The 25,396-nt window shown below is 34.8% G+C and overlaps 1 protein-coding gene and 1 long non-coding RNA gene across 6 annotated transcripts in view; one reads left to right on the top strand and one right to left on the bottom strand.

Moving 5' to 3' along the window:
- The window catches only part of NEB (nebulin), a 125,119-nt gene that overhangs the window by 71,312 nt on the left and 28,411 nt on the right, over positions 1-25,396 (top strand). For all 5 annotated transcript variants that reach the window (XM_080599187.1, XM_080599189.1, XM_080599188.1 and 2 more), the window contains 37 exons: positions 287-391; positions 1,368-1,475; positions 1,574-1,687; positions 2,457-2,654; positions 3,542-3,646; positions 4,210-4,314; positions 4,409-4,513; positions 4,969-5,076; positions 5,774-5,887; positions 6,383-6,580; positions 7,306-7,410; positions 8,365-8,469; positions 8,767-8,874; positions 9,256-9,363; positions 10,294-10,401; positions 11,022-11,126; positions 11,214-11,318; positions 11,514-11,612; positions 11,836-11,946; positions 12,122-12,226; positions 12,899-13,003; positions 13,427-13,531; positions 14,514-14,618; positions 14,940-15,044; positions 15,162-15,266; positions 15,796-15,900; positions 17,706-17,810; positions 19,783-19,887; positions 20,063-20,170; positions 20,641-20,745; positions 21,403-21,507; positions 21,642-21,746; positions 22,324-22,428; positions 22,538-22,648; positions 23,115-23,225; positions 23,687-23,788; positions 23,913-24,011. In XM_080599187.1, coding sequence (XP_080455313.1) covers positions 287-391; positions 1,368-1,475; positions 1,574-1,687; positions 2,457-2,654; positions 3,542-3,646; positions 4,210-4,314; positions 4,409-4,513; positions 4,969-5,076; positions 5,774-5,887; positions 6,383-6,580; positions 7,306-7,410; positions 8,365-8,469; positions 8,767-8,874; positions 9,256-9,363; positions 10,294-10,401; positions 11,022-11,126; positions 11,214-11,318; positions 11,514-11,612; positions 11,836-11,946; positions 12,122-12,226; positions 12,899-13,003; positions 13,427-13,531; positions 14,514-14,618; positions 14,940-15,044; positions 15,162-15,266; positions 15,796-15,900; positions 17,706-17,810; positions 19,783-19,887; positions 20,063-20,170; positions 20,641-20,745; positions 21,403-21,507; positions 21,642-21,746; positions 22,324-22,428; positions 22,538-22,648; positions 23,115-23,225; positions 23,687-23,788; positions 23,913-24,011 — 4,110 coding nt within the window. The remainder of the gene's footprint in view (positions 1-286; positions 392-1,367; positions 1,476-1,573; positions 1,688-2,456; positions 2,655-3,541; positions 3,647-4,209; positions 4,315-4,408; positions 4,514-4,968; positions 5,077-5,773; positions 5,888-6,382; positions 6,581-7,305; positions 7,411-8,364; positions 8,470-8,766; positions 8,875-9,255; positions 9,364-10,293; positions 10,402-11,021; positions 11,127-11,213; positions 11,319-11,513; positions 11,613-11,835; positions 11,947-12,121; positions 12,227-12,898; positions 13,004-13,426; positions 13,532-14,513; positions 14,619-14,939; positions 15,045-15,161; positions 15,267-15,795; positions 15,901-17,705; positions 17,811-19,782; positions 19,888-20,062; positions 20,171-20,640; positions 20,746-21,402; positions 21,508-21,641; positions 21,747-22,323; positions 22,429-22,537; positions 22,649-23,114; positions 23,226-23,686; positions 23,789-23,912; positions 24,012-25,396) is intronic.
- Positions 20,180-22,039, bottom strand: LOC308197905. Its single transcript, XR_013953422.1, has 3 exons — positions 21,972-22,039; positions 21,155-21,320; positions 20,180-20,640 (listed from the first exon to the last, which is right to left on the bottom strand). It is a non-coding gene; the product is annotated as an uncharacterized lncRNA (long non-coding RNA).

Below are 25,396 nucleotides of genomic sequence, written 5' to 3'. Positions count from 1 at the left end.
GAGTCCTGTTCTTGGTGAATAGCAGCTAGTTGTACAATGCTAGTGGTGTTCACAGTGTGGCTACTAACCTGTAATTGCTGATCAGTATGCTTAATTTTACCAGAATTTTGTGACATGCCATACTGATGACATTTGCCTGTGCACCATAATGGTTGGAATGTACAATACAGCATTACTGAAGATATGATAATGTAAAAGAAAATAAACATCTACTTCTGATACATGGACTTGTTGGGATAATTTATTTCTACTGTGGAATTAACATAGTATTTCTTTTCTTTTGTAGCTAAAATACAAAGAAACATTTAACCTTGAGAAAGGACAGTACATTGGGTCTGATGATACTCCCGCACTGAACCACGCCAGAGACATGTCCTTACTGTACAGTGATGTAAGATTTGATAAATATATAACTAAGGTTTAGTTTGTTTTGAAAGCGACAGAATATAGACCAGACTTCAGAATACTGTTGAATTTCTGTTTCTGTTATTAGTCTAGTAGGTGGCACTGGGAATGTCATTTAATCTTTGTTTTTCATTTTTTTCTGGTTTGGATGATTGGATTAAGGATCATTTCTTTCCTCACTGAATTGTTCTTAAAGTGCTGCTAGGGGGAGTTTGGAAGTAGTAGCAGTAGTAGTAGTAGCTGCATTTGTATGACAAAAAATCTTTGTAACTCCATTTAATAATATCTTCCTAGATTAGTGATAAAATTTGCATTTACCTTTTTATGAGTAGGTAAGTGCATGTGATTTACATTATTAAGCAGTTAGTTTTCAGTAGTCTCACTAATTTTAATTGGAAATATCTATTTTTGAAAATTTAAGTGACTAATTCATATGAGTCAGGGCTTTGTAATTTTGTCTCAATTTATTTAATATTTAACAAAATATGGTATATTAGAAAAATGCCATTGACACAGTTAATGCTCTTATAATAAGTAAGAGTATTATTTGGAGATTTTTCATGATTTTGAACATGTATCTATTAAATTATCACTGTCAATTCCATACTACACTTTTAAACAAGAGTTCATATCTACATCTTGCGTATTTTTATTACTCTTCTGGATGAGAAACGTTGAATGCCACATCACCATTTAAAGAAAGTGAATTTAATGAAGAAAACAGAGATCGGTTCAAATTTCCGCTCCAGTACTTTTCTGAGATGGAACACTTACTCTGATTGCTTTATAACAATTATATTTTCTAAAGACACATTCTGCATTTACTTTACTGGGATAATTCATGGAATAAGGAACTACTCTATAAAAGTAGTCATATTCCATGTGAGTAAAAATGGCAGAATCAGGTCCCTTGGAAAATATAATGGACTTTTTCAGAATTTGTATGTGTTTTGTTTGTCTAGAAACGTTATAAAAATGCTTGGGAAATCAGCAAGCCCATTGGGTATTCTTTGGATGAGAAATACATTCCACTTGTTGGAGCCAAGCATGCAAACTACATAAACAGTGAGGTAAGTGTGAATTTTCCATTCTTCTATTCCTTCCTTTTTTTTTCCCCCCTATATCTCGTTTAAATGAACTTTAAAATTTCTGCGCAACTATTTTGCAGCTTAAATATAAGGAAATTTATGAGAAACTGAAAGGACATTACCTGGCTGGGAAGGAGATTGGTGATTTCCCCAGCGTCGTTCATTCACTAGCATTCCAGAAAATAAGGAGCGCGGTAAGGAGAGAATTAATTTTGCTGTAATAATTTCCATTTTCCTTTTTTTAATGTAATTCTCATATTAAGTATAAGTAATGCCATCCTTATTAACATCAGTAATAGTATTTTCAACATGCTTATGTTTCCTGAATGGTATTTTGTATACGATGAATAATTTAACTTAAAATGTTTTAACAGATTAAGGAGGAATTTGTTTAGATATTAGACATAATAGAATAGGAAAAAATAACTTTTTTCTATTTCAATTTAAGAATCTGAACAGCAAGAAATAAATACTACATGTCTTGGGATACTTTTGCCTTAGAAAAAAAAAATTGTATTGAAATAGGAATTTAAGAACCAGGAAGGTAAATTTACTTTGGTGTTTTATTATTATCACCACTGCACATATAACATGTCATGCAGGGCATAAAGTTAATATAATCCCAAATATACTGTCTTTGTTTGAATAGGGAGATGTAACTAGATTAAAAACATGTTTTTAATGTATGTCTTTTTTATCTTGAGGCCTTGTTAATTTTCACACTCACTGTTAAGTCTGCAATTGAGGAAGATTGTTCTTGTCCTTTCTAGCACCTCATCAGAATAAATGGTGATTAATATCTAAGTTAAGGTTTTGTCCTACTGAATCCCATGGGATTTTAGCCACTAAGTCCAGAAAGCATGCATAAGATTATTCTATTACCTGTAGCCTATTGGATACAAAACTTTACAGAAAAACACTGTATTCACTCTTCTCACCTTTTCCTCAATCTTTCCTTTTTAGTTGGCATATAGAAAGAATTATGAAGACACCAAAGCAAATGTTCATATTCCAAGTGACATGATGAATCATGTGCTAGCTAAGAAGTGCCAGTATATCCTTAGCGATCTTGAATACCGAACTTACTTCCATCAGTGGAGTTGTTCACCTGAAGAAAATGATGTTATTCAAGCCAGAAGGGCCCAGGAAATTTTGAGTGATGTATGTATTTCACTTTCTGATTTGACATTTTTATAACCTTTCATGTCATTTTTGAGGTATTTAAATATAAAATGCTTTCATATATTTCTGTAGTATTTAAACATGAAATTAATAACCATGTTTTTAGATTGCTTAGTGGCATAGTACCAAAGATTGCATTTTTGCAGTTTTCTTTGGGACATTTTAATGGTCTGGTTACTTATCGCTAACTTAAAAAGTTAAACTTAAAAAAAAAACAAAACTTAAAAAGTTAAGATTTGCAAAACCTTCCCAAAATTTTCTAGTTTGACTGGTTGAGATTGTGTAGAAAGCTTACTGTCTGGCACATGCAGAAAAGGGATGTGGATGTACCATGGTACAGGCAGAATGTTGCTGTGCTGCAGTGCTCACTATACAATTTACGCAGGAGCCAGGACAGCATGGACAGCATACAGCCAGCAGCTTTTCCCAGTCTCCTGGAAAACTTAATTCTTTTAGGATTGTATCAGTGACAGGCACGCTGTGACTAAGTGACTGGCGCATTGAACCACAATACTTGAATTTCATATTACATAGTCAACAGTATCTCAACTTAGGCCTAAAAAACCTTTCCTAATAAAATTTAATGATGTCTTAATTGCCTGGCTTATTAGTACGATGTAATTTGGCTTACTTTCCCTTGCAAATCCTGCGGGTAAAAATCATTCAGGCAAACTGTGAGATGGGTTAGTATTGTCTGCTCACATTTAAACTTCCAAATAGATTATAATTACTGAATGAGCCCGCATTGTCATGCATTGACTTTGTACAAGTGGCAAATGCTGAATATAGAGAAGAAATAATAGTGCTTTATTCAAGCAGAGAGCAAATTTCTTCCTAATTGATTAGGTGTCTTTTTTTCTATGTAGGTGGTGTATAAAGATGACTTGAATTGGCTGAAGGGACTTGGGTGCTACGTCTGGGATACTCCACAAATCCTGCATGCTAAAAAATCATATGACCTCCAGAGCCAAGTAAGCAAGTTTTCCTCAAATAAGAAATATATATAACAGATTTTTTTTCCATTTATGATTCACTGTGACTGACACCAGTCCTAGTCCAAAGCAGAATGATGTAATTCCTACTAAATCAGAAATATTTTTTCTTATTATTATAATACAGTCTTGCAGTTCAGTCTGTGGAAGCATGATAATTTTTGTTGTTGAAGGAGCAGGAAAACTAGGAGAATGGAAGAACTGCAGAGCTGTGTTTTTTTTAACAGTGAGAAGATAGTACTTTGCCTTTCTGTGTACAGATCTGTCAAAGGTAGCTTAGTTAAGATATTTATGTTGAAAGAATAGTCTGTTCCCTTGCTGATTGTTTTCTTAGCCTAGTATGTGCTGTACAATGATACGCAATTTTCATTAGTTCATACTTGCTGTATTTCTTCTATATGGCTTGTCACTTTTAAAGTTGGTGATAATAGGACTGTAATCCTGGGTTTCAGTTGTCCAGAACTGATTTTAAAGGAAGCTGGCAGGGAACTTAGACATTTTCAGTATTAATTGTTTTTTTTTTTTTTTCTCTGTTTCCTCAGATAAAATACACAGCTGCAGGAAAAGAAAATTTTCAGAACTTTGGTGTTGTTACTGATACACCAGTCTACGTGACTGCAGTGCAAAGTGGTATAAATGCCAGTGATGTGAGTCTCCCACTTTGTCTGCTGAGGCTTTTCCTCTTGCTCCTTCTGAGAACCAAAACAAGTTCACTAAATCTATCTTCCTATCTTTTTATAGGTGAAATACAAAGAAGATTACCATAAAACTAAGGACAAGTATACAACTGTGACTGAAACAGTGGATTCTGAAAGAGTTCAAAATTTGAAACATCTTTTTAGCAATGTAAGTGTCTCTACATTTTTTTTTCTCTTGAGGTGCTACTCTGTGGGATTTTGTTTTATTTTGCTTGTTCACTCTGGTTGAAGATAAACTTCCAACGTCAGTGATAGCCTTCTGCATTGTGTGAGTATGGGGAAGATAACTGCATTTCAGGCAGAGGGCATATTTCCTATCTGTAGTTCTAGTTTTGTCAAAATACCTGCATTAATAAATGGATTCCCTGAAGAAAACTGCACCTGAACCAAATAAAGTTGTTTTATGAGAATGGACAAGACTAGTTGGAAAGCATTTTGTCAGCTTTTATGTGTGCTATCAAGATTAAACTACTATACTAGTTTATTTCATGTTAAGTAATAATTAAAGTGTATAAGTAAAAACAGAGGGGCTACAGATTTTTACTGGACATTGGTTATTTCCCAGAAGTTTTCTACTCACAGAGACTTTCTATTTCCCCACAGAATCTTTACAAGGAAGCCTGGGACAAAGTGAAAGCTACTAGCTATATAATGCCCTCTGATGCTGTATCCTTAGCACGTGCAAAAGAACTGAAACATAATGCTAGTTATGTAAGTGAATAAGATACTTTGATTTTTTTTTAATCAGATTATCAATTCTAGCAATGAAATCTTACATGTCTCGCATATTCTGTAGTTATCAAAACTTTTTAAAATTATGTTAGAATCACAGAATCTTCAATTTTCAGTTTAGGTATAATATATCTGTAGATAATCACTTTTATGTGATGATAATTCGGGTAACAGTTACATAGTCCTTTGCTGCTTCTTTTCATGGAAATAAATGTTGTATTTTACAGTAATAGAAACAGCTTGAAAATTCCTGATTCACTCTTTTTTATACTAAATTGCACAAGCATCCAGGTCAGAAAAACACCAAATGTTATATATGTCTTTAAATGATGCTTTACTGAGTATAAAAGAACATAATCTGACGCTTTGCTGAACAGTGGCTAGTGAGAGATCATTGTCTTCATGGACATCTTTAAAAGAAGGAGCTGGAACAATAAATAAATTGTTTATTCCATCTATTTGTTTAAAAGTCTTCTAGACAATCTCTTTTACAATGAGAATTACAATGTGCTTTCTTTGCAGTTGAAAATGAAATAGAAAAACAAGATCCTGCTTCAAATACTTCCTTTTCTTTTCAGACTCAACTAAATAATTTGCTTACTGATGAATTTGGTTCCAAAAATATAGTTGTCTCATTGGAGTCTGTTATTTGTTGTCTTTCTTTGTATCTGCTTAGGTAAAATACCGAGAAGAATATGACAAGTTTAAAGCACTGTACACGATACCCAAAGGTGTTGAAGATGATCCCAATACAGCAAGGTGTCTTAGAGTTGGAAAACTTAATATTGATGTAAGTGTTGTATTCTGATGTGTATTTTTCTGATAAAACCGTACTTATCTCAGAAGAGGCTACTCAGAGAATCCACATAGATACCACATTTCAATATGCAATGTTCAGTATTTGCTAAATACAATAATACACCTACAAATGTCTTTTCAAGCTTCTGTGTTAACCATTAAATTGTCTGCAATACTAAACCTTCAGTGCAATATATGTTTATGTATAAAACAGGGCACCACCTAGTCTACCTCCTTCTAACACAAGTGCAATGAAAATTTGACAAATCGTATTTTGTCACTGGTGTTAATCACTATGATAGGCTGGAAGGTTCCTTACCTGCAAATTTTTAAAGCAGGCAAGATAGAAATTTCAGTCATAGCCAAAGTGATTGCTTTCCAACTAACATTTCATGAAAATATCACTAATTTTGCTTCAAATTTATCAACAGTTAATGTTTCAGGCTATTTGTCAGAATTATTAATGTACTGTTTTGACTCTCTGCAGCGTCTGTACAAGGAAACCTATGAAAAGAATAAAGCCAAAGTCCACATTATTCCAGACATGGTAGACATCGTTTCTGCTAGGGATGCACAGAAGAAAATCAGTGAAATTGATTACCGTACACATCTCCATGAATGGATCTGCCTACCAGATCTTCAAATCAATGCCCATGTTCGAAAAGTAACTGATCAACTCAGTGATGTAAGTTCACAAATAATTTGTTTGTAGATCAATTTTTAAAAAGATTCTTGCATTTGTGCCCTGTTAGCAGGAATGATTTTGCAAAGACATAGTTGGAGCACTCTGAGGTTACACTTGTACCTCTTGTATAATGCACCACTAAACAGCATCTGTATCATGTTTCTGTGATACTTGGCTGCTGGTCTGTGATTGAGATGTGGCTAAGCATGCATAATTTCAGTGTTATCAGTATAGGCATTTGGGCCATAACTTCACAGTTCTACCAGTTCAGCCATCTTTGTAAAGTATCCTTTATGATTTGGTTGCATAAGGTGTGAGCACTTTGGAAATTTGAGAGAGAAAATTCCAGTGATGCAAAGCTTCCACGTGCTTGCCTTGCTTAGTTCAGTCCAGGAGCAGATCAGTGATCTATCAATAAAGCATTGCCCAGTAGGATATGCAAATAGGGTTTTTTTTTAATTACTGTGTTGGTTTTTTGTTTGGTTGGTTTTTGTTTTTTTTTTAATTCATTGGCCAAAATGAAGCACTGAAGAAAAATGTGCTCAATTCAAAAAGTTTTATTTTTAAATTATTATTTTTTTTCTTATTTTCTCAAAACAAAAATGGTCAAAATACCAGGAACCTTACTTGTCATCATTTGACAACTATGTTTCAGGCTGATGTGGCATTAAGGAATTAGACCACAGTGGAAGCTTACAGATTGCTTCTTTGCTCTCGTATCTTAGGTGGTATACAAGGATGATCTTAACTGGCTGAAAGGCATTGGCTGCTTCGTTTGGGACACTCCTGAGATTCTCCATGCCAAACACGCCTACGACCTTCGCAGTGATGTGAGTCTGAACTGGATGCATTGGTTCTATTTCTTACTATTTTTCAAACCATTGTATTAAAAGGATGGATTAGCTTTTTTCTAGTCCAGATATGGTCTGGAAAATGTTATATATCCTTCTCTAGTGAAGTATTCATATATGGCTAGTCACTAGAGGGGATTCCACAGGGCTCCATTTTGGGGCCAATTCTCTTCAATGTTTTTATAAATGACGTGGATGACAGACTCAAATATGTACTAAGTAAGTTTGCAGACAGCACTAAATTGGGAAGAGCTGTTGAATTCCTCAAGGGCAGAGAGGCCTTGCAGAGAGATCTTGACAAATTAAAGTTCTGGGCAATCACCAGCCACACGAAGCTTAACAGAGAGTGCTGGATTCTGCACGTGGGTTGGGGCATCTTGCTATTTATATATACAGACTGAGGGATGAGGCTGGACAGCAGCCCCACAGAAAAGGGTCTGGGAGTTAGGGTTGATGGCAAGTTGAATATCAGTCAGCAGTGTGTCCTGGCAGCCAAAAGGGCCAACCGTATCCTGGGGTGCACCAGGCACAACATTGCTACCTGGTTGAGAGAAGTGCTTGCTTGCTCTGCTCTGTGCTGGTGTGGCTTCACCTCGATTACTGCCACAATATAAGAAGGATATAAAACTATTAGAGAGCATCCAAATGAGGGCTACAAAGATGGTGAAGCTTCTAGAGCACAAGATGAATGAGGAGTGGCTGAGGTCACTTGATTTGTTCTGCCTAGAGAAGAGGATACTGAGGTACTCAGGTGTGATGCTCATTTATTTAGCCATAATTTCAATATACTTTCTGTTTAAATGCAGGTTCACTAGTATAATAATTAAGTAATGAAATAAATAGTAAATAGTAACAGAGTAATATAATAAATTCAATTAATAATGACTTAATGACTAATCTTACTAATTAGAGCTCTTGAATTTCTCTCTGCAGATTAAATACAAATCTAAGGCAGAAAAGATGAAGAATGACTACACTGTGGTCATGGATACTCCTGTCTACGTCCAGAATGTCCTCAGTGGCTTGAATTTAAGTGAAGTAAGTGTTACACCTCTAATATTGCATATGCCATTTCCTCACAAATTCTAGAAATGTGACTTTTAATATGTTCAATCATTTCATTATTTCATTGCTGGTTATCTGCACCTCATTTCCTATGCCTTTATTATGATATCACTAAATATCTAATCACTAGAACACAATCATTAAAATTATTAATTTTCTGAATCAAAAAAATCATCCATTTTTAGGAGATATTTCCATGTGTTTGCAAACAATACTTACTATGAAAAAATATATGATGACTCTCCTCTAATTACTTTTTCTTTTTCTCAGGCTATCTATCGTGGTGAATATAAGCATAATATCAAAGGCAAAATGATTCCTACAGATAAAACAGTAGATTTAGAGCGGGCATATCATGCCAACAAAATACAGAGTGAAGTAAGTATAAACATTTTGTTTTTTTTAACAGGATGCCAAAAACAAGGGCCATATTTTTCTCCTGTGTTTCTGATGCATGTTCATGTTTCCTCTTGATTTTCTTTTTTCCAAGTCCACAATGTTCTCTGATATTCAAAACAAATTCTTTAAAAGTCGGTCTTTAGCTCTTCAGATAAAGAAGCTGGATTTCACTGCTCTAAAATTAAAGTTGGAAAATATCCTTATTTAATCTGCAAGTATGCATTATAATACAGCTATGTGGGAAATCTTTTGCCAGTTATATATAAGAGATTTCCTGTTTAGCTATTGAGTACTCTCAAATATTGCACATAGTTGTCTCAAACACCTTTTCTCTCTCTCCTTCTCCCCACCACCTTACAGAATTTGTATCGCTGGGCTGGTGTGAATGCTCTACCTACTGGATACAGCCTTCCTACAGATACCCCCAGCTTTCAGCATGCTAAACATGTCCAATACATTGGCAGTGATGTAAGTAATGTACTGAGTTCTACACCATGAGTCTCAAGGGAATATTTGATGCCAATTTTCTAGGAGTAAACAATTATTGAAGCAGTCATTTCTCAAATATGAGTGTGCTTGTCAGAGAGCATCGAGTTCCATGTATATGCCTGAGACAGGAGCTGATGGTGACCATGACATAGGCAGTGACCTCATCAGCCAGTGTGAAGTCCCACTGAGTAGGGTAGGCAGAACAGGGTTCTGATAACAGATTACATCTACAGTCTCACACAAGGTGAGGCCCAAGCTCCTTCCACATGGGTCCAGTCAGGAGCTGCAGGAGATAGGACAGAAATTGGAGACAAGCTACCTACAACATAGGTCCAAGGTAAATCCAAGAGAGAGGGCTAGAAATGGGCTTACAAACAGGGCTGGAGATGAGTTACCTGCAATGTAGGACCAGGGTCCATCCAGGAATTGTGAACAGAGGCAGGGCTGAAGACAGATACATCTACAGCGTAGCTCAGGCAAAGACTGACATCCTAGGTGTGGCTAGTCAGAACAATGAATTCTTACTAGTGCACTCAGGCCCCAGCACTGATACTGTTTACCTTAAGAGAATTTAAATGTTACTGAAATTTATAACTATCTGAAGCAATTACTATCAAAATTAAAGTTTCCTTAGGCAGATATGGATGCCTTATTAGGTGCAAGAGAAATTTAAAATGTTACTAATCTTGGGCCACATCATACAAGTAAAAATACTGATGATGCCTAGTGTATTTAGCTCTGATGTAGCTAAATCTCATTTGACAATCTCCAAAAATCTGTTTCTAAAAATCTGCTTAAATTACTGTCAGAACTGCAGTGTATGTAAAAGCGCAAGCAACTTTAATTTCTGTATGTTTTTGTTCTATCTAAAAGATTTTTTTTGTTTGTTTGTTTTTTTCCACTTCATAGCTGAAATATAAAGAAGCCTATGAACATATGAAAGCTAAAGGCTATACTCTGGGACCTAAAGATGTTGGGTTTGAGAATGTGAAGAAAGTGAATCAAGTCATTAATGAGGTACAGGAAACATTTTTTATTTGTTTTCATTTGTATTTGTAGTGAGGGATATGAGGACACATTGACTGGGAAGACTGTAGGATCCCTGCTCATTGAGGCTTTTAAGAACAAGTTAGATAAATATCCATCAAGAAAGGCAAGGGATCATTGGTTCACCTTTAAAGTTGGGCATGGCTTTTTAAGGTTCTTTGTACTCTGACTTTATACAGTCCTGTACAACTGTTACCATCATATGAAATCACTTACAGCCTAATTTTATTAACCATTCTGCTGCTATTAGATTAAAGATGCACAGAAATTATTGTGTCTTTATGATGTTGAATCTGTAGAGTTTTATACATATGTACTCACTTCTTTGATCATTGACTTTAATAGGATGAAAATTAAATATACGTATTTACATATTTGTAGAATTAGTCTTAGATTCTCCATATAGTAGAGATGCTCCTATCAAATGTGAAAAATCTTTGCCTGGTTAGAAGATAGTATGTTTGCTCCCATTTTTCCAGTAGTGCTCTAATACATAGCAAAACAGCTGGCCTAAAAAGACAAATACTTACATTCTGCCAAACTTCTTGCCATTTTAAGTTTTAAACGTGCAACTGTCTCCTTTGACACAGAGGTTGTATCGGGCAACATACCACAAGAACAAGGACAAGATTCATACCACTCCAGACACACCAGAAATCCGTCAAGTCAAAGCAACGCAGGAAGCTGTCAGTGATGTATGTGTCTTTCGAACAGAGAAACAGAAGGGATTTGGAATGTTCATGATCAAACATGTGAAATGCTATTTTTACTTTGTCTTTCAGTTGATCTACAAGTCAGATTTCTTCAGGATGCAGGGACACTTGATTTCCTTGCCATATACTCCCCAGGTGTTGCACTGCCGCTATGTTGGAGACATCACAAGTGATGTAAGCAACTTCTGTTAAGATACCTGTTATCTGAATACAGCAGGCCTAATACTTTTATAGTGAAAGTGGAATTTGGCTTATCACCTGCATTCTAGTATGTAATAGATAAATGCTTTATATCTGTGTTTAAAGACTGATTAATGAACATATCCCAAGCGTTAACGTTCAATTTTTCTTTTTTGAATTGCCTCATAGATTAAATACAAAGAGGATCTGAATTGGTTGAAGGGCTTAGGTTGCTTCCTATATGACACTCCTGATATGGTCCGTGCTCGTCAGCTGCGTAAGCTTTGGGTAAGATTTTTCTTCTGAAAAACATATCTAACAACAATAGATTTATTGACGTGTGCTATGTACTTCCAAGAAATAAAATGTATGACAATGAGTAAAGACTTATGACAACATGTCTTGCTATGCATCCAGTCATTTGTTTCAAAGTGTTGTTATGTTATGCTGTAAAATTTTCTTTGCTACCAAGAATAAAAGCTTCCTAAGTGATATGTCCTTTATTTTTCAGTCTAACTACATATACACTAATACAGCAAAGAAGATGCGGGATAAATACAGCGTGGTATTAGATACTCCTGGATACAGGACAGTTCAGGAACTAAAAACCCATTTGAGTGAAGTAAGTTCTATATTATTTTTGTCCATTTTTGGTAGATATAATTACGTAAAGCTCAGATCTTCTCATTGTTTTTTCATAAATATGTGAGATGCTATAATTGCTAAGCTGTGATTGCTCAGCTGCTAAATGGATATGCGTAGCATAAGAAATAATTCTCACACCTGTCTTTTTCTAGCTTGTTTACAGAGCTGCAGGCAAGGAGCTGAAGACAAAATACACTTCCATCCTTGATACACCTGACTTCTTAAGAGCCAAACAAGGACAAAAAATACAGAGCCAGGTGAAAAATTTGTACTGTTAGAAAACAATCAGGGGATCCCTCTTAATATTCTCTTAGAGTACAGCAAAATCTTTCCAGGTCATTTCAAAGCAATATAAAATTCCTAGAAATCACTTCTAAAAATAGCCATTGTTCATTTTCAAGTGTCTATGAATTTTCATGTTGGCCATGTCTGGACATGTCCAGCTTTGTCCACCTGAAACAGATCATTGAACTGTGCTACAGGTGTGTTCAAATTCTCTGAAACTCTGACTTTGTCAGAGGAATAAATCCTTTTATCCATCTGCCATTTACTCATCATCATTTCTTTATTCATATAGCACTTTAATACCTGAACTTCTAGTTCAAAATGACGTTACCCACCAGAGAAAAACAGATTCTTTGGATGCTTTTATCTAAAGCTAGGTGTGGATGTAGGGCAGAGAGGTCATTAACGTCACAAACATTTGACTTCTGGGTTTGTAAGCATGTTACTGGCATTTACAGAACATTGGGAGTACTACTAGAGAAAGATGAACTGAGATAATATGGAATATGAAAGGGCACAGTATTTTCTCCTGGGGTAAATTGGATGGTTATATATGCATTGTGAACTTACAATCATCTTTCAAGGTGATAAAGTAAAACTTACTTGAAATGTTTGTTTTTTTTCTTCTTTTTGTCTTGCTGCAGTACTTGTATGTGGAGCTTGCCACAAAAGAGAGACCTCACCACCATGCTGATGGTCAGACTCCAGCCTTCACACATGCTAGGCATGTAAAGGACATGGTCAGCGAGGTAAGATATTGGGTCTTTTGTTTGGTAACACTATGCTGAACTGTTTCAAAGTTTCGTTTTGAATGTTATTGACAGGTTCAAGGCTCAAACCTGTTTACCCTTTATTTGGTATTGTGTCTCTTATGCCTAAGTTCCACATTTTCTTTATAAATTGGGGTAAATGAGTACACATTTCTTATACACTTAAGTATTTTACAAGACACGTGCTTCTATAAACTTGTTTGTGGAATATGTGGCGGATTGGCTGCAAGATCTGGAACACCTTGAAAGAGCTGAAGAGCTGAGCTTGTTACCCAGTATTTTGACAGAAGAGAATAACTTTGTGCACTCAGTGTAGCACCTCTAGGTGTTAACATTAAACCAGATCAGCAAAATGCTTCTAAGACTAAAGAAGTAACTTCTCCCTTTTGCTGTCTCTCTTAGACAAAGTACAAAACCCAGTATGAGAAGATGAAGGACAAATACACACCTGTCCCTGACACACCAGTCTTGATCAGAGCCAAGAGAGCATACCTGAATGCCAGTGATGTACGTAGTCCATAAAAACTTTCTCTGCTGCTTTTTCTTGTTTTCTTCAGAAAAGAGCAAAAAAAAGGATCAATGGCAAACAAGCATGTAAAGCCTAGAGTATCTCAGTGTGGCTAATAAAATGTCACCCTTTTCTGCTTATATTTCCATTTGATAATACAGAGATTAAGATTTCACTTGATGTCATTTATTATAATTCATAATTATAATTAATTTTCCTTTGCACTGAAGTGCTGACTTAAAGGAAAAAGTAGATTTAAAATAAGTTGCGTATACATGAAATTGCCAAATAGGGCAGACTAGAGTGAAACGATTGATTCTGGAGCCAGGATAGAGTACCTTTTATCAGATATTTTCATCTCAGTTTGGTTTTAGGAGTTGACTTGCATGTCACTGAGAACTTGCTAATTTTTAAATTTAGAAGTAAATTAGAGAGAAAAATTGGGGGGGGGGGGGAGAGGAAAAAAGAGCTGCTGCACATAAGAATTTAAAGGTAAAAGTGATCTTTCCTTCATGTTTGTAATAGTGATTTGTGATTTAAGGCAATGGCTAAGAGTACTCTACTCATTAGTGAGATCTTTGCTATATATTTTAGATTGCACATTGCCCAGCTGCCCTGGGAAATCCTGAAAGGAAATGTGCTAAGGTTGATGTTTTAGTAGTGATTTTTCATACTGCTCTCTTAGAAGTAATTTTTAAGTGACTCAAAAGAGCATCCCAGTTCTTTTGCACATCCAAATTTCTTCTCTAAGAAAATCTTTCTGCTATGACCAGAATGATCTTCCTGCTTTCTTCTAGACCAGGATAAGGAAGAACGGATGAGTAGTTTTTTTTCATGATTCAGCTGAAGCTTCTCAAAATTCCTTAGGACTTAGATTAGGGTATTGGAAAGCAACATAACCCTTTATGACATTACTCAGATATAGCATATTTAATTAAAATGACTCCTGCCAGATAAATACAATATTATTTTTCTTACCAGTTGCGCTACAAAGAAACCTTTGAGAATACTAAGGGGAAATACCACACAGTGAAAGATGCTTTGGATATTGTCTATCATCGGAAGGTCACTGATGATATTAGCAGTGTACGTATATAAGATTTTCATTCCTAATTAATGTTTGTCATTTAATAACCTATAACATGCTGTTTATGCTATTGCTCTTTTTGACTGTGTCAAATAATTAGAAAAATATGATCAGCGCTATTAACATTAATTTATTTCTTTCTTTGAAAGATAAAAGACACTTGCTTGCCTTTGTTCTTAAAAAGGTGAATGCAAGTAAATTTTATTTACACTGTTTTAGTTTTAATGTTTCAGGAAAAAAAAAAAAAAGAACATCTTAAAATTGCATGGGATGGAGTGTTCTGTTCTCAAATTCTTTTCATTCTCCAATTTTCTTTGAAGGTGAAATATAAGGAAAACTATATGAGCCAGCTGGGAATCTGGAGATCGATCCCAGACCGACCAGAACATTTCCATCATCGCGCAGTCACAGATGCTATTAGTGATGTGAGTTCAAATAGTTCCTAGATGTGAGAGGTTGAAACTTTATATGTAGGTTTCCAAAATGAAAAACAAGTCTTATTACTTGAGAAAGTGAAGGCAGCTTTTACTTCTTTTCTAAAGGTTAAATACAAGGAAGACTTATCATGGCTCAGAGGCATCGGCTGTTATGCATGGGATACTCCAGATTTTGCTCTGGCGGAAAAGAATAAAGTGCTCTACAGTGGGGTAAGTAAAACAGTTTGAATTTTTGCTAAATATTATTTGATGCGTGCTTATATTGTAGCTAAATTTTTCTCAGGAGTATCCAGTTGACGTAGACATTGATATGAATCTGCCAAGTAACAGAACTGAAGATATAACATCTAAAATTTCTTACTATAAAAGAGAGGCAAAGCAATCTTTTACTTATCCTCTCTGTTCCTTATAAGGATATCTGCTCCAAAGTAATTTTTCTAGTGATCCTAAGTTTAGCTTTAAAATTATGAGCAGTTGAATCTTCCATTGTTTTCTCTATGTGGCAGCTCCATCCTGTAAGCTATTTATTACTATTTACCATTTATTACTATTTACTATTTATTTACAGCTATTTTTCTCTAAAATATTTTTTGCTTGTAGTTAAGGTAAACACACATATGCAATAATTCTACCATGTTTTTGCTGCAAATAGTTTCTAAAATTATAGGTTTTCATTACCTTAACGAACTTTGAATTAACTTTGGAATATATTGTTTTTTGCTGTTTGTTTTTTCTCCAGTGTAAGTACAAGGAGATATTTGAAAAGACTAAGTCTCATTTTAACTATGTAGCTGACTCTCCAATTAACAAGCATTTTAAACATGCAACTCAATTGATGGATGGGGTAAGTGATAAAGATTTCTTCAGAGTCTCATACGGTAGTAACAAGTTTGTGTATGTTAATAAATAGTCAAAGGTTCATCTTCCTTATGAAATTGTAAATAAATAAAAATAGATTCAGAACTATAGGTGTCTTAAGGTCAGACTAAAATCAAGAAATATAAGGTTGTACCTGTGATATGCCTGAGTATTAGCACAGAGCAGGTTTACAGTGACTAAAAAGTGAAATCTGGACCCCTGTTCATTTTTGAAATTGCTGAAAGAAACATTGCTTCCTTGTCAGTGAAGGCATTATGCTGTTATGTGTTCTAGGTAAAAGAAAAACTGGTTCATCACAGATACCATTCCAGTACCATTGCTATAATTTCATACTCAATTTGATAAGCGATGAGCCAGAACTTGTTGTGGAACATTGTTAATATTCAGTCTTGTTATTGTTTGGTAGAGCAAATAAGGAAAAATTTAATATGATAAGAATAGATGAGAAAAAGTATAGCACGTTGGGTCCCATACATTGAAATGAACTTGCCTAAATGTCTTGTTATGAATGATGTTTTTGTGATGAAGGCTTATGACTTTCACTTGCAAAAATCTGATGATAATATTCTATTTTACCCTTACATTTCCTTGTGCTCTCTTTGTACTCAAATCAAGAGTCTACCTGCATAAAAGGGGCTTCAGCAGTTCTTTTTCATGGGTAAAATAGGTTATAAAATGGCTTATTGAAAAGTGGCAGGAATAGGATGTAGGTGTCCTTAAATTGTAAGTTAGGCCTTCCAGTGGAAATATAGAAATGCATATGTTATCTGGACATGTCTGTTTGGTTTTTTTTCTTGTTTTTTTTTTTTTCCCTCCCTGTTTGTTCTTTTTTTTTTTTAAAAAAAAATGTTTTTCTATTTTGAACATGAACTTCAATCCCAGCTTTTAAGTATTTCTTATAAAGAGGTTTAAATCATTAGAACTGTGATCTCAGGATCTCTTTGTGTCTTCACTCTCTTCTTTTAATTTGTTACGATGTATTATGCTATTCTGAGCAGAAATTATATAAGGCTGCCTATGAGAAGCTCAAAGATAGGTACAGCGTTATTGTGGATGATCCTAGGAATCTCCTGGCCAAGTGGGGGACTACACTGAGCAGTCAGGTACTGTAGGAGCACTCGCCAGTGCTGCCAGAAAGTGCCTGGTTCGCTCACAGCTACTCTGTCTGTGTGAAATGTCTACAGCTGGCAGTATCAGAGGTTTCACCTGTGATATTGTGATGTTTTAGTTCAGATCAGACAGTCTTTGTTTTGCCACCCAAAAAGAGTTATTACTTTTTGAGTGAGCTAATCTCTGCTGTATGTACTTTCATATATTGTGCATCAATTGACATCATCTTCCATTAATTTCTGATCTAAGGCCTGTTGAAGTCATTAGAGAGATTTTAAAAAAATGCATGTTGTACCATGCATTTATTTATTAGTTCTCTTTCAATGACTTTCACAAATATTATCTTCTTACTCATTTCTACATAAAGCAGCAGCAGCATATGTGATCTTTGAGTGCCCTTGCCTTTATCTATAATTTACTCTTATCTCCCCAAAAATATTTTCGTAATTTCCTTAATAGGATAATATTAAAATCTTTCAATACATACCCTTGACATTTTTAATTATATAGATGTAAATTGTATGCACATGTGAATGAATACATATAGTACTTTGCCTAAATCTCTCCACTCTCAAAGTGTCTGGGATCTAGAGCTGTGTTATTGTTTGTTTATGGTGTTCACAAGTCTCTTTTGTACTTCGTTGCCATTTGCATGCACAGAAAAAGTATAAATCCTTTGCCAAGATGCTCCTGCAACATGGATGTAATGAAATTCTGAGGCCAGATATGCTGACAGCTCTCTACAACACATACTTATGGAGCCAGGTAATACGAAGAACTGCTGTTGTAGGAGACATTATTTATACAATTTAGTTGCTTGGACTTCTAATATTTAATGCTTGTGAGTTCTCTTAAGTATCCACAGATATGAGACTCCAAAGTTTTCTCCATGTGCTTAATGCTGGCTATGATAAAATAGTTTTGAGAACAGACTATCTGAAAAAATATTTACTGTGAGTTGAGCTTCACCCGGCTCAGGCTGATCTTGCCTCCTTTTCCTCCTTTAATAACAAATAATTGATATATATCCTTCTATGTAATAATTCACATAATTGCATAAAGAGCATTTTCCACATTTTTTAACATTTTAAGATACTGTATATTAGCTGTTCCTCTCGTTCTGCTACCGTTTCTCGGACTGACCACCCCCCATAACATAAGTTCCTTAATTCAGTAGGATTATGACGAAGTAATTTGGTGAGTAGATTACAACATTTATCTACCACTCTGCTTGAGAATGGTGACACATTGGGCCTAGATACAGAAGAGAGTTATGTCTCACTTCTAAGTGACCTTGGAAGTGATGTAGGAAGAGTACTGCGCCCAAGTCTGCAGTCAAAGTCATGTTTCCATCAGCTTCTTGCTCTACTTTCTGCTTTTAAGTAAGGTTAGCAAAACAGTCCTCCCACGGTCACCTAATAGATTTTATAAACAAAAATAATCTCTCCTGTCAGTTGGGAGTGCTGTTATGTAGAGATTATGATTCCTCTATTGGTTCGTACAGAAAAAAAGAGCCTAACATATTAGCATTTCTGATGATATAAAAGAAGACCTGTAAATGATATCATGAAAAGTTAAATTTCTGTAGTCCACCTTCATTTAAGACAGATTCCTGCATATATATTTTGCTTGTAACAGTTGGGAAAAAATGGGATTAATTAACTGATTTATAGCAGTTTTATAGCAGATTTATAGCAGATTTATATCTGCTCTGAAATCAGATCTGCTAAGCAGTATCCTTACCTTACTCCTTTCAGTGACAAAAATGATTCCTGACTGGGTCAGATTAAACTGGCATATAACATATAAATTATACACTGGAAAGGCAACAATAGAAACCAATTACATGAGAGTGAGGGAGATGTCATGATAAGCTCAGTTAATAAACTTTGTTAGTATTATGGAGCTGAAAATCATTACTAGACATTTTTATTCAATCGATTGGTGGATTTCTGTTTATTACCTCATTAAAAACTCCTTGCAGGTAAGTTTGAGTATGTTTGGGAAAAAAAATAGCACTTTGCCTAACCTGTATGTTCCTCTGAGTTGATGTTGTATTTTGATTTGTTGTTTGTATATAATTTTTTATATTTTGTCTGTCTCAGTCTTGTTTAAAAGCATGGTTTTATTTTCTGATGCAAGATAGAAGATGAAAGTTTTAAAAAATGGATTCTAACCTTTTCTACCTGCCTTGAGGCTATCTACAAAGAATTACTATTATTGGTGTACAGTCTTTTCTCACTGAATTCTCTGAAAACCAGGTAGAGTCCTGAGTAGGACAAGATGAACTTTTAGGAAGAAATTATCAAATTCTGCTATCAATGCCGTTAAAATAGCCTGGCATTATAATTATTCAGTGAATGCTTTTATCTTCTGTTGTATAAGATGTTTTACATTTATCTGTATTCAAATGAATATTTTAAAATGACATCTTGTCCTGTTATGAATTCAAAAAGTCACCTTTCTGCTGAGATTGGTTTTTTTAACTCAATTGTGGAGATTTAAGATAGAAACAAAGTTTCTGGACCCAATGAAATAAGTGTAAAATTAATCTTGCAAATAGGCAGCCTCTAAGGCAAATAGGGGGTTTGCAAAGTTTGGTTTATTGTGCATGTTCAACTTTCACTGGCTTTGGTGAAAGGATTTTGCAACTTTGTTTGTGAATATAAACGTTTATCTCCTGAAGATGTTTTGTCTTGGTTTGCGTGGTTAATGTATTCTCTTTGCCAATCACCAGGTTCAGTACAAAAAAGACTATGAAAAGAAGAAAGATAAGTACACTACAGTTGTGGATACTCCAGAACACTTAAGGACTACAAAAGTCAACAAACAGATTAGCGATGTAAGTGTGGTCGGTCCCTACCAAGCATACTTCCTTCTCTGAATTCTGACCTTCGAAAATAATAAAAATATGGCATTTTCAGTAGTCAGTTAAAAAAAAAATGTTTCTTATCTTGATTTTTTTCCATTGACACCAAGACTGGAGAAATAATATGATCTATAATTTGTATCTTCAGATTATCTACAAATTGGAATATAACAAAGCGAAGCCTAAGGGCTATACTACAATTCATGATACACCTATGTTACTGCACGTGCGCAAGGTCAAGGACAGAATAAGTGATGTAAGTAAATCATCCTTGTCTGTAATATCAAAAACACAAATAATAAACTTTTTGCTGTGATAAGTAATATTTTTAATGTGTGTGCAAACCTGTCATAAAAAAAGCTTCTTGTTAGAGTGAACTTATTTTGTTTGCATTGTACTTGGGAAGTCTGTATCTGGGTTTTCTTTCTATATTGGTTAGTGACTTTCGTGCAGCCTTGAATTAGGCACGTCGTCCATTACTGTGTTAGTTTATTTCTGCTACGGATATTGTGAATATGTAAAGTAAATATTGTGACCTACCGTAAGTATGTTTTAGCCTTCCATTACTTCCATTTTAGTGATATAAGTTCTTTTTCTTCCGTCAAGATTTTATCTTTACAGAGGCAATTGCTACTATTATGGCTTTAATATTTTGCTGCTTTTCTTGTTGACCGTAGCTTTTATGTGTTATCTTTGTAAACTTTTTTTATGTTTGTCTTTCTTTAGCTGAAATACAAAGAAGTGTACGAGAGGAATAAATCTCACTGCAATGTTGTAGTAGATTCTGTTCATATTAAGACTCCAAGGCATGCTTACAAGCTAAACAGCAACGTGAGTTGAGTTTTATGAATACTGTAATTTTCTTATGGACAGTGGTTGGGACTAGGAGCGGAGACTGAGGGAAATTATTTTCAATTCCACTGAAATTCTTTGAGCTTGGACATTACTTTTAATTCTTGTGCTACTGCATAAAATATTTGTTAATTTATTTCATACACAAATGCTCATTCTTGAAAGTTCTTCTTGAAAACACCTGAGATTCCTTCCATGTCACACATCTACTATTATTCTGGCTCCTCTTTTTCTTTTTTTTTTTTTGACAGAGGCATAATTATACCTGAACTTTTTTGTGATGATGTTCTTGTAGACAGAGTAAGAGCTTAATGGGAAGTTTTTGTTTGTTTTCTATTACCAGTGGCCCAACATCCACTGCAATAGGCAAATAACTGAAAGCACTCACCTTCCTCAAAGTTATGACAGTTTCCAGTCATTCATGTTCCTTTCTTGACCCTGCAGTGGAGTAACTAGAGCAAGTGGGCTCCTACTGGATTGCACATGATTCAGAGGAAAGCCCTAATCTGATGAAAATGCAGTTTCTTTTATCTTTCCTTATTAATTGTTCCAGACTGAAAGAGAATTTGCATCAGTTTGATCTGTAAAGTACACAACTTTGACTTTTTTTTTTTGTTCATGTTTCTCTGTGAACAGCTTGATTATAAGAAGAAATATGAAGCAGCCAAGGCTCATTGGCACTGGATTGCTGATAGACCTGACTTTGTTCAAGCAGCCAAGTCGTCTCAGCAACAGAGTGATGTAAGAAAATCAGAATAAACTGAATAGTCCCTTTCCCCACATCTCTCTTTTTCAAAATTAAAAAAATGTTGAAGATCTGGGACTCCCTTTTTTAATCTTTTTTTTTTTTTTTTTTTTTTTTTTAATTTCTGCAGTATGAATACAAACTGGACCGGGAATTCCTAAAAGGATGCAAACTCTCTGTCACAGATGATAAAAACACAGTACTGGCTTTAAATAATGCCATCTTGTCAAGTGATGTAAGTACTTGAGCATTCAATTTTTGTTTTTGTTGAATTTTACATCCTATGTAAGCTACTTTACTGGCAATATGATTGGATTAAGAATGACAGTTTGAAAAGTGGAACTCAGTCGCATTTCATTAGTTGATTTATTTCATTAATAAATTAGCAAATCTGAATAAATTTGGTCTTGTAAATGTCAGTGGCCTAGTTTATGTTTTTTCATATTAAATAAATACTTACATTCAACATTGCCTGAACACCCCGGACCTTTGATATATCTCTAGATTCCTCTTATTGAAATGAAAATCTTACCTGGAGAAAACAAAACAAAAAAAAAGCTGCAGGTATAGCTTGTGCTTACAACAATGTATTTTTAACAATTACTAGCAATATATTCAATATATTAATTAAATTACAATTGAGAGCTACAGGAATGTGTAGGCTGGAACAAATTTGTCTTGGAAAACAGCAAAATATGAGATGATCTGCAAACTTTTGCACTAAAAAGCAGTGACAACTACAGTAATCTCTTTGGAAATCATTACAAAACAAGATACACACTGCTTAAAATGGTATCTTTTCTCACTGCTAGATAAAATACAAGGAGAAGCACAACAAAGCTCGAGGAACGTGCCTTGTTGTTCCAGATACACCTCAGATCCTCCTGGCTAAGAATGTCAGCTCTCTGGTATCTGAGGTAACACATCTGACAGTTCTTTAGTCATTTTTAAGTACATCCTTTTAATATTTCGGCAGTGTGTGTGTGTGCATGTTGTTTTTTACCTATTTTAATTCTGTGCTTTCAGAACAAATACAAAGAACACAGCAAGAAACAGCTACCACATGGGTCTTATACAACCCTGCCTGAGACAAGAGACACGGCTCATGTGAAACAAGTGACCAAGAATGTCAGCGAAGTACGTAACTAGTGCAATACCAATTTATGGTGAAGTTACTAACTGGTACATATAATTGATTAGACTATTGCATATTTGAGTCTGCGTGGTTGAGTCTCAACATAAAATGCCCAAGGAGTCAGCAAAGACAGATTCCTACCAGGAGGAGACATTAACAAAGAGCGAAATCCATTTCTGGGGTAGCTGTTGAAATACTCTAGAGAAAAGTGACAGGCTGGAGTTCTAATGGGTGCCCTTAATCCGGATTTCATTTTTAATAGAAAACAGTTTAAACACAAATCATCGCCTCTAAATAGCAAGCTTTTGTAATCTAAAGTGTAGATTATGACAAACTAGCTGGGGATCATAAGATATGAGAATCAGGAGACTGCATTTTATCTGTCTTAACAGCTTCAGTGAACTTATTTCCAAGTTTCAGTAGCATTTACCTCACCATGAAACTCATGCCTCTGTTTGCTCTTAACAGACAAATTATAAAAAGAAGTTTGTGAAGGAGAAAGGCAAATCTAATTATTCTATCATGCTGGAGCCTCCTGAAGTGAAACATGCCATGGAAGTTGCTAAAAAACAGAGTACAGTAAGTTTTGTGGTTTTATGAACTAAGTAATTCATGTAAGAAAAGTCGATCAAAGTCAGCTGACAAAAAAAAATTTACATACATCTGGATTTCCTCCCAGCCTCCCTGTTCAGGTATAATTCTGAAGGACAAACATACAAATATTTACAGCTGTAAAATTGCACTGAAATAAAGGATTTATTTGATATTCATATTTATAATTAATAACATGAAGTAGTCTAATGCAAATCACATTTAATAATTTCTTTCATTCCTTCAAATACAGACAATTGCATATGCTCATTTCTTCATATGTAACTTGACCACTTGCAAAAACAGATTCCCAAACCAATTCTTTGTGAAATTGTTAAAAAAAAAAACATCATGTACTTTCCCAGCAGCATTTCTGTGTCCTTATTAGCTATCTTTCTCATGAACAAACCTGAGTATTCTTTTTTCCTTTGTCTGTCACCATGGTTTAGATTGAATACAAGAAAGATGCCAAGTCAAAACTCCACTACACACCTATAGCAGATCGACCAGATATTAAGAAAGCAACTCAGGCTGCCAAGTTAATTAGTGATGTGAGTGGTTTTTAAAATCTTCTGTATAATGTTTAGCAGTAATGTTACTATTAAAAACAGTAAAATCAAAAGGGTATTTCATCGCTACTAAACTATACATTTTTAATTTGATTTTCTTTGTTAGATTGAATATAAAAAGCGTGGAGAAGCTGGCATTGGTGTTACCATGCTGGGACGTCCGGATATTGAACTGGCAAAAGAGGTGTCCAAACTAACTAGTCAGGTAATAATAAAACATTTGTGAAACTTGGAAGCAGTGAGAGAAAATAAATAACATTAACTTCTAGAATGATCTTAATATTTTAACTAGAATTATTTCTAGATTAAATGATAAGGAAATATTTATAAAGGAACATGTTAAAGTAAAAATTAAGTCGTGATGTGAAGCTATTTCTTCGTTGAACAAACATTGAGAGTCTGATTTTGCTTACAGTGATGCCAGATGTGATTCACCACTTTCTTTCAAGTCATTTATATCCATTCAGTGTATGTCACTTTCCCAAAGTGCATCCAGTCACTTTCCCAAAGACTAGGCTGGTGGATAAGTGTGCCCAGATACTAAAAGTCTGCTGGCTTCAATGGGAGCAGAAGTGATCCTTCTGTACGGGCTGCAGAGAGGATTCATAGAAGTGCGGAGACAGGGCATATAATTTCTCTATATTTAATCCTGTCATCTCTAAAATCTTTGAGTGTTTCCATCTTCTTAAAAATGTTATTTATAATTCTACGATGTCCAGTTTCTTATCTTGATGGAATATGGAAAGTTAGAACATAGAAATGTACAGGTACCTGAATAACTGTCACTTACAAATTTATAAATTCTGTGAAATTCTGAAAGAGTTGATACGGAGAGAATTATTTTACAAGACTCTGTTGGTCCAGAGTTGTCAGGTTGCATAAATCTGTACATCCTTAAGATCAAAACAGAAGACAATCATTACCTCTAAAAGCCAGCTGATAGTTTTCAAGAAAGGGTTGCCTGAAAATTAAGGGTTGCTGGAATTAAAAAACATTTTCTGCAAAAGCCCAGAAGCTGTAGCACCTCTCTTGTCTCCAGTGGTGAAATGGACACAGATAAGTTATTCATTTGTGCAGAATATTTTGAAAAAATAATAAAATAAAAAAAAAAAGCACCTGTATGCAAATATAATTCTCTTACACTAAATGATGCCATGACAAGATCTTTTAAGGACTGAGGCTGATGTGTCAGCTATATTCTCTCTTTCTCTCTTTTTTTTTTTTTCCCTGTTTCTGAGTATTGGCTTTAAAAGAAGCAGCCTCTTACCTAGCTCTTCTTACTCATCCCTTATGAGAGGGACATTCTGTTTCTTTTGGTGACTTTCTTTCTATTTTGTGCCTTTGAAAGAATCTTCTGCTTTGGTGTTAGTATGCTATATTGATAGAAGCTTGTGTAGTTTAATTTTGCAATGGACACGTTCTCCAATTATTCTGAAGCACATGCTTTTCTGTGGTTGTTTTTGTTTGTTTGTTTGTTTTTTCACCAGGTCCTCAGTTCTACTCACCACTTCATGCTTTAATCTTATTATTGTTTGCATTTCTGATCTTGCTCTCTTGCTACGCATTATAGGCGGAATACCTCAAGCGCCA

The sequence above is a fragment of the Anser brachyrhynchus genome (genome assembly GCF_964034855.1).
Source record: "Anser brachyrhynchus genome assembly, chromosome: 7".
NCBI lineage: Eukaryota > Metazoa > Chordata > Aves > Anseriformes > Anatidae > Anser > Anser brachyrhynchus.
The sequence above is the reverse complement of the archived record's forward strand: the minus strand, read 5'-3'. Positions and strand labels throughout refer to the sequence as shown.